Raw genomic sequence first — 9,278 nt, 5'->3', positions numbered from 1 at the left:
GAGGTTTAGCCCTATCAGTGTACGTAGCTCTCCAATGGTTTCTGGAATCTCCCCATCAAATCGATTATTTGACAAGTCCATTGAGGTAAATATTTTCAAGATCCTTTCCAGCTCTATGGTATTTCCTTTCAATGTGACCATCACTGAATCCTTATACATTGATGAATAATTTTTATTTTCCATGTATAGAGAACCAGCTTCAACATTAATAATTTTCATCATTCCTTTAAACTCCTTGATGTATGTTGTCGGCAATGATCCACTGAAGTGGTTGTTGGAAATGTCAAAAATCCTTAAGTTAGGAAATGGATGCTTGGTATTGGAACTAGGAATGACCCCATAAAGCCTATTCTCTCTTAAAACAAGCACTTGTAACTCTGGGAAACTTTCAAGCCAACTAGGAAACACATCCTCAATCTCATTTTGTCCAACATCAAAAATTTCTAGCTGATTGCAATGAGCCAAAGATAGAGGCAATGATCCCTTGAATCGATTGCTATTGAAATGCACAGTTTGAAAGACATTACTCTTTGAAAAATGGTTTGGTAAATTTCCAAAAAAACTATTCATTTGTAGATCTAGAACATAGAGATTCTGGAGGGCAAGAAGACATTTTGGAATAGGGCCTGACAAGTTGTTGTGAGACAAGTTGAGTATCCCAAGTGAACTTGCATTGCAAAACAGAAGGGAAATATCTCCCTCAAACTTATTGTTCGAGACTGAAAAAAATTGAGCTCCGAAGAATGGAATTGGGAGGTTCCCTTCTAACATGTTGAAGCTAAGATCAAGAAGTGTAACACTTGTATTTGAAAGGGATAAGGGGATTTGAGCACTAAAATTATTATTATTAAGGAATAAAGTATCTAATTTGCTGAGCTTTCCAAACGCATTTGGTATTTCACCACTAAAATGATTTACTGAAAGATCTAACTCCTCAAGATGCTCAAGACTTGAAAGTGATGGTGGGATTTGACCACTAAATTTATTATTTGAAAGAACTAAGGAATTGAGATTTCCAAGTGCTGAAATGAATGAGATCCCACCACTGAAATTGTTTAAACCAAGACGTAAATCAATGAGTTGAGTGAGATTTTTGAAACCTGGAGGAATAGTCCCTTCAAATTGGCAAAATGTCAAATCCAAATATTCAAGAGACTTCAACTGACTGATGGAATCAGGTAACTTTCCGAAGAAAGGTATGCCAATGAGACTAAAAAATCGTAGAGAAGAGCTCAAGTTGGACTTTGGAAGTTGAACCTTCAAATTCATATTCAATGCCAAATCTAGACGTTCAAGGTTTTCTAAATGGAAGACGCTATTTGGGAAGTTACCTTGCAAAGAAGTATTTCCAAGAAAAAGAGAGTTCAAAGGGGAAGATAAATTCATGAGCGAAGACAAGGACCTTGGTGTAACAGAGGACATATTAACACTATCTAAATAAAGCCTCCTTAAATTAGTCATGTTTAGAATTAGCTTTTCAAATGTAGAATGTTCAAGTCTCAAGGTACTCCTCAATGTAATAAAACTTGACAAGTCAAGTAAGACCAATTTACACAATTGTGAGATTTTGGAAGGTATTTCACCAAAAAAATTATTATCACTTAGTCGTAAGGAAGTGAGATGTACAAGGTTTGAAAGGAATGAGATCTCACCACTAAATTTGTTTGAACCAAGGTTCAAATCAATTAGTTGAGTGAGGTTCCCGAAACACAAAGGAATTGGCCCTCCAAATCCACAGCCTTCTAGATCTAAGAGTGAAAGAGGAGAGCTCCAATTAGACCTTGGAAGTTGACCATTGAGATTTATATTTCCTGACAAATCTAGTTTCTGAAGATTTTTAAGACAAAAAATGTCACTTGTAATATTTCCCTGCAACTCAGTATAATGAAGTTTAAGGGAGATCAAAGAAGATGACAAATTCATGAGTAAAGATAAGGAGCTTGGTGAAATAGAAGACATATTTACATAATTTAAAGCAAGTTCTCGTAGATCAGTCATATTTAGAATGAGCTTCTCCCATGTGGATGGTTCAAGTCTCAAAGGACTCCACTTCTCATCAAATGAGTAAAATCCATTCAAAGACAAATCAAGAGAGACCAATTTAGACAAATATGCAATTTCAAAAGGAATTTCACCAGTAAAAGCAGAGCTGCTTAAATTGAGATGAGTGAGAGTGGAAAGCTCACCAAACTGAGATGATATCAAGGACCCACTAAAATCATTGTAAGCCAAGTTGAGTATTTGAAGATGAGAAAGTTGGAAGAGGGTATTGTTAGGATGGAGTTGACCTTGAAGCCAGCTACAACTGAGATCAAGGCCAATCACGTGGCCTAACATGGAGTCACACATGGCCCCTACCCACAAGCAACAATTTGAATCATTCCCCCATGAAGCCGTCTTTGGGTAAGATGAGTTCTTAAAGTGAACAGTATACAGGAAAGAGTCATCAAAATACTCATCACACATAATTGAAGCGGAATGATTGAGAGAGAAAGAGTGTTTGAATTGGAGAAGGGCAGAGGAGTCATGAGAATTGCAAATTGGAGGGTTGAGAGGAGAAGAAAGGGAAGGAGAAAGAAAGAACAAGTAGAAACAGAGCATCATTGCAAATGCCATAACTCAAGTAGCTAGGAAGGGATGGTTGAGCAAATGATGGATATGGTCCTTTTGGCATCTACAAGATGAAGCTTCATTTATAGACGGAGTCTCGTAATGGTGGGAGGGACCTACGTCAAGACTTTTCCTTACCAAAGAAACCCCTAAGCCCATAGTTAGTGTGTCTCATTTTTTGTCTTTTGAATTTTTGAAATCTCAACGAAACTAAAATAGTAAAATGTCTAAAATATTTTTTCTTTTTATGCTTTTAATAACAAAATTAGGTGTGTCTATTGCAAATTAAATTGGCTTATCCTTAAACTATAAGATTGATTATTGAACAAAAATTTATCTGTACTTTTTTCTTATCAGTGCTCTGTTTATATGAGGATGAGATTGTACGGCGGGCCACATCTGGAATTTGCATACGCATTATTGCTTGACTTGTTTAAAATAAATGAATTCCAATTTTGGTTTATGAGTGTGTTAGTTGATTAAAGAACAAAAGAAGCTGTTACTCTTTGCAAAAATTTTAAATTCATCTCATATTCTTTATTTCTTAATTTGCAACATATTAAAATATAAGTTCATGACGAGGGTAATTTTTCATTAACTAATATCTTAAAATGATAAAAATTCGTTTAAGAACGTGGAAAAAGCATGACGCTGACAGTGCATGTGTGCTTAATATGTACCGTAAATTATTTGTTTTTAAGGAAAACGAAGCAATAAAAAAGGAAAACGTAAAAGGCATGATTCTGATGGCAAAAAAAAGTAAAAGGCATGATTCTAACACGCTTTCTGTTGTTTGACCCAAAAAAAAAAATCTGTTGATGATTTAATATAGCGATAAACACATTCGTATAAATAATTTTTTTGGCCCTAAATTATATATTTTTCACTTGACTTCAAATTCTTTGGTATTAATATAAATATTAAATACAACAAATAAATAACTTCAATTTAATTTTCAGTTGATCACTTAGAAAATATTTCTTATTTTTTATTGACGACTTGGAAAATATTTCATGTGCATAATCTATGTCCAAAAGAAGATTGTTTATTATAATCTCATCCACTCATGAAAAGTAAATGACATGGTGTAGAAATATATGACATATCTAAGTTATAGGCTTATGACACCATATAGAAAAAGGAAGAAAAACTTTTGTTAACATTTAAATATACCCTATAACTGGTAAAAAAATCTATCAATTTACTCCATTTTATATTTAAATATTGACACAAACCACAAAAACTTAAAATAAAGCATATTTACATTTCTCCAACTTCAGCTTACTTAGCTTGAATTATCTCAAAGGAACTCTACGATGAGTTTTAAGTTAAAATATTAATCAATTGTGGATTAGTGTGTGTGTCTTATTCTCACTTACTAACTCAACGCGTATTGTGATTTTATTATTGAATATAATTAATTGAACAATTTTAAGATTCATGCAAAATGAAGTTAGTGAGTGACATTTTATGATAAGGTTTGACAGGTGAACAAATGCAAAGACACTTTTTTTGTTGATATATATTTAAATTAACAACATATCTAGAATAATTATCAACAAAGCATTGAATGTCTGGTGCTCTAGCTATAATAATAGTAGTAGTAGTAGTAGTGATAATAATAAATATAAAATTTGAATAATCTCATTCACTCGGTAATTTGATTATTAATTTTTATAAATTTAAAAGTTGGTAAGAAACAACCGGACAATATGAAAAAATGTTTCTAATGCTTGGAGACCCGCCATCATATGTATTGGAATTTTTTTGGTTAAAGTGTAATTTTGGTCCTCTAACTTTATATAAGGTTTTAATTTAGTCCCTTAATTTTATAAGATATATTTGAGTCTTTTAACTCTAAGACTATTAGTTTTAAATGATTTTTTCGTACCAATCATTGTTATTTTAAAAAAAATTGAACTTAATAAATTAATATTTGATAATGTTTTTTTAATATTTAAAAGTTCAATATAACTTGTTTTTGTGATGAAATTAACAGTGTTAATGTTAAAAGACTGAAAAAGAAAATATTATTATTGGTCCCTATAATTTCATTAGATCTTGGTTTTAGTCCATGTATCTTCTTTTCATTCTTTTCAGTCACTATAGTTTCAATAAAATTGGGTAACATTTTTTGTCAAGTTATAACGATGTTAAATTATAGGAATTATAAAGAATGAAAACAAATTATAGAGACTTTTGTAAACATAATAAAATTATAGAGACTAATAATTGTGTTTTCTCAACTGAAAATACACTTTATAGAATTAAAGTTTCAAAATAAAATAGTGTATAAAGTTATAGGGGTAAAAGTATATTTATCAAAATTTTCTTTATGTTTTTCTTTTCCTCTGCACGCACACGCACACGGTCAGTACAACATAAAATAATAAATTTCTTTAAGATTTATTTTAAACTCTAACACTACTACTTCTTCTTTTACCCACCGTTTGGATGGAAAGAAAAATTAACAAGAAAGAAAATAAAAGGAAAAAAAGTAAAGAGAAGAGAAAACTGGAAAAAAAATATTGTTATATCAGAGAAAGTATTGTTATTGCATAAATATAACCTTTCCCCAAATAGGAGTTTTATCAGAGAAAGAAAAATTAAGGGTAAGGTGTAAAAATATTTACAAATATATCAATATAAATATCAAAGCATTCTCATGTTCGGTAATTAGATTTAGCTCGTATCCTCCAAAACGGGAATTGGATTACTTTAATTTCTTTTTCAGTTGACTTGGAAAATATTTTGTATACGTAATTCATATATAAAAGAAGATTGTTCCTTATATCAAGATGGGCTTGAAAAGAAATTAAAGAATCTCATTCACTCATTCAAAGTAAATAACACGGTATAGATATATATGAGATATCTAATTAAGCTGAGCAAATAATAATGTTGGTTAATCTTATCTTTACTTTTTCAAATGACGCTCCTTAACAGATTTTTTAACAACCTAATCAACACGATTTTATTTTAACTCAAATGTTACTGTTATTATATATGGGTGAAATTAAAATATATTGACCTTTCTTCAATTTTAGTAAAATTAATTATTATCGAAACTTCTCTTTTTGAAAAACAACACACTCTTATGTGTTTGAAGAACCAAAAAAAAAAAAGCAGGCATGGATTTATTTATATAATTAAATACTTGATGAAGACAAATTTCTTTTTTCTTTTTTCTTTTTCTGAAGAACCGTCAATTCACATTATCACATAAATGACTGAAAATTAAAGAAAATAATAAAAGAAAGAATCAACGAAATTTGGCAGCTCTTTCTTCCTTCACTTCAAAGTCTTCGCTATCATAACCCAAAAAAAAAAAAAACAAAAGAAAAGAACAGTCTTCGCTATAATATGGACAAATATTAAACAAACCATTTTACAAGCTTTTGCTGTCCACATATTGTGGATAAATTTTACAATTTCAAAATCATTTTAATGCAGATGCCTACAAATTGGATAGCTTCTATTTTTTCACTTGACTTGGAAAGAAAAACCCAAAGTAAAATTGTCTTTTGCATTAAAACTTCATCCACTCGAAGTAAATAACACGTACAGAAGAAGAAAGAAAAAAATTCTCTTTCGCATTAAAATTTTGACACAAACCAAAAAAACTGAAAATAAAACTTAATTACATTACTCCGACTTCAGCTTACTTAGCTTGAATTATCTCCAAGTAACACTACTATACATGAGTGTTGAGTTAAAACAATAATCAATTATGGATTAGTGAGTGTGTCTCACTCTCCCTGATCACTCCCTCATGCGTGGATGCATTGTGATTATATTATTTGATGTAATTAATTGAACAACTTTGAGAATCATGCAAAATAAAATTAGTGAATGGCATATTATGATATGTATAGATGAATTATTGTGCCGTGAATAACGGTTTGTAGAGTCATCCAATAAATAATTTTCAAACTAGGTCCCATAGTAACAAATTTTACTGACCACATGTACATGTAATATGGAGGATAAGGTTTGATGGATGAAGAAATGCAAACACACCTTTTTTTGTTAATATATATTTAAATTAACATCACATCTAGAATGATTATCAGCAAAGCATTGAATGTCTGATGCCCTTAACTATAATTAATAATAATAATTCTAAAATTTGAATAATCTCATTCAATTGGTAAGTTGATCATTAATTTTTATAAAATTTAAAAAGTTGGTAAGAAACAATCGGAAAATATATGTACTGGAATTTTTCTTTTATTCTGCACACGCGCCTACACACACCCGGCACAACATCAAATTAAATAATAAATATGCTATATCCTGCAAAATCCATGTGTCGAATAAAAAGAAAGAGAAACTACTCCATCCATTCTTAAATATATGATACTTGAGGGATGATTTATTTGGTCCAGATTATAAGCCATTGGAGAGGTTATTTTGATGCATTAACTAATTATTTCCAACTTCATTAAACCTAATTAAAAATCTTCTCTCAATTATGAGTCAATTGGGGAGAAAATGATAAAAAATTATTTTAGGTAGTTTGAACATGAACAAAAAAGATAGCTGGAGGTGTTGAGTTTTTTTGAAGGGATAGAGAAAGATCATAGAGAGAAACATTTATCTTTTTGAACTAGATCTTTTAGTTAATAACATACCTAAAGATTTGGTTACCATTAGAATACAATAATGTTGTGCAATTCATATAGCTGATCCTACCTAATGAAATATAAGGCTTCTTGTTTTTGAATATATTTTCAACATTAATTTGCATTACTCAGACTTCATCTTACTCGAATTATCTCCAAGTAGCTCCACTTATATCACTACGAGTGTTAAGTTAAAATATTAATCAATTGAGGATGTGCTCATCTTACTCTCACTCGCGTGCGCACATATTGTAATTATATTAATCGATATAATTTTAACAATTTTGAGATTCATGCAAAATAAAGTTAGTGAATGACTTTGCCTTCGATACCACAATGGAGATAATTTCTCTAGTCGATGGAATCTACTTCTTCTACTATATAAAAAAAGAAGTTAGTAAATGACATTTTATGATATGCATAGATGAATTGATGTGCCATGAATAAAGCTTTGTATAATCATCCTATAAAGAATTTTTAAGATAGGTCCCATATTAACAAATTTTATTACTATGAGTGTTAAGTTAAAATATTAATCAATTATGTGGATTAGTTAAATCCCTTGACTTACACAATCTCATGCCCATAATAAGGTCCTGTTGGTTCCCTCAAAGAAACAAAAGCTGTTACCTGGAAAACATTGTGCCATACAAATGACCATAAAGCTCAAGCATATTTAATGTATTAAATTCTTGTCAAATACGGAAGAATGAGCCCATATATAATACCTGTGGATTAATTTTGTTTTCATCTCATTTCCAAGGCTTTACCTTCTGCTGTATTAAAAAAAAAAATTCACGTTTCAGAACTACTTTGGGGGGGAATGTAAGGCTTTTTTTATTACCTGTTTTCACTAGTTTTTCGTTTTGAAAAAAATGAAAAAACTTATTTAAAAATATTATTTTCTTTTATTTGTTCTGAAAAGCAAGAAAATAAAATAAAATAAAATAAAAGTTGTTCTGGAAAACTAAACAAACCAGAACATATCTGAGATGTCTGTAACCTTTTGTTCTGCAACACTAGAGAAAAGAGAAAATATCATGTTTTTATTAATAACAATTATATTGATAAAATAAATTATTCTTTCACCCTTTATTTCACTAATTTATACTCCCTTCGTTTAAAAATATAAGGTATTTTGTGAGGATTTGAATGTTCAAAAATACAAGGCATTTTTAGTCTTTCAAGGTATAATCATTGCCTTTTTTTTCAAACATGCCCTTATTGATGAATGACTTTATATTTATTGTAGGGTATTTAATAAGAGTAAATGTGAAAAGATAAAGTTAGTTTGAAAGTAGGTAACTACTTTATTGAAAGTGAAATTCGGTTAAAAATGCCTTACATTTTTTAACAGAGAAAGTATATGTTTTTCAAAATAATGATTCAATTTTTTTTTTTTGGGTTTTGAAAACTTGTTCTAAGAAAATACTTTATAGAATCATGTTTAAGAACATAAAAACAGAAAACAGAATAAAATAAGCCTGTAAAAACCGTGATGCTTCTATGCTTGACTTGGATCAACAGATGCAAGTCTTAGATTAGATTAGAAGACTTTTCCTTATAAACAAGGGGCATTTGTTAAAAGATGCTCCTTATCATAGTTTTTGTATCAACAACTTAATCAACGATTTGATTATCTCTTATGTTGCTGACTTACAGTTATTACAAATGAATGGTATATATAAATATACATTGACCTATTTTCAATTTTACTAAAATTAATTATAATAGAATTAAGAGAAATATTTAGGTAGATCAGGTACACCACGTTATGTGTGGTTTGCCCAATAAAAATATAATATTTAGATGGTATTAAATATAAATTAATTATGATATTGATGACAATAGAGAGAAAAAAGACAAGAAATCAAATGTGTATTTTGTTATAAAAATAAAATCAATTTAAAAAATATCATACAATATTTTATTTAGACTACTTGAAATATTTTAATTGAATAAACTACAAATGATATGGTGCATCTGATTTATCTAAGTATTTCTCTAAAATTAAACTTCTCTCTTTTTTTAATGCACGCTTGT

The 9,278-nt window shown here is 29.7% G+C and overlaps 1 protein-coding gene across 1 annotated transcript in view; it reads right to left on the bottom strand.

Moving 5' to 3' along the window:
- LOC129318787 (receptor-like protein Cf-9) overlaps positions 1-2,632 on the bottom strand; it is a 3,325-nt gene extending 693 nt beyond the window's left edge. Inside the window, exon 1 of the mRNA XM_054963739.1 lies at positions 1-2,632. This exon is cut by the window's left edge and continues 693 nt beyond it. Coding sequence (XP_054819714.1) covers positions 1-2,616 — 2,616 coding nt within the window. The 5' untranslated portion in view covers positions 2,617-2,632.
- Between the last annotated feature and the right edge of the window lie 6,646 nt (positions 2,633-9,278).

The sequence above is a fragment of the Prosopis cineraria genome, unplaced genomic scaffold (genome assembly GCF_029017545.1).
Source record: "Prosopis cineraria cultivar Desert tree isolate PC_DT_omini unplaced genomic scaffold, ASM2901754v1 PC8, whole genome shotgun sequence".
NCBI classification, from domain to species: Eukaryota; Viridiplantae; Streptophyta; class Magnoliopsida; order Fabales; family Fabaceae; genus Prosopis; species Prosopis cineraria.
This window is presented reverse-complemented; position numbering and strand designations above follow the sequence as displayed.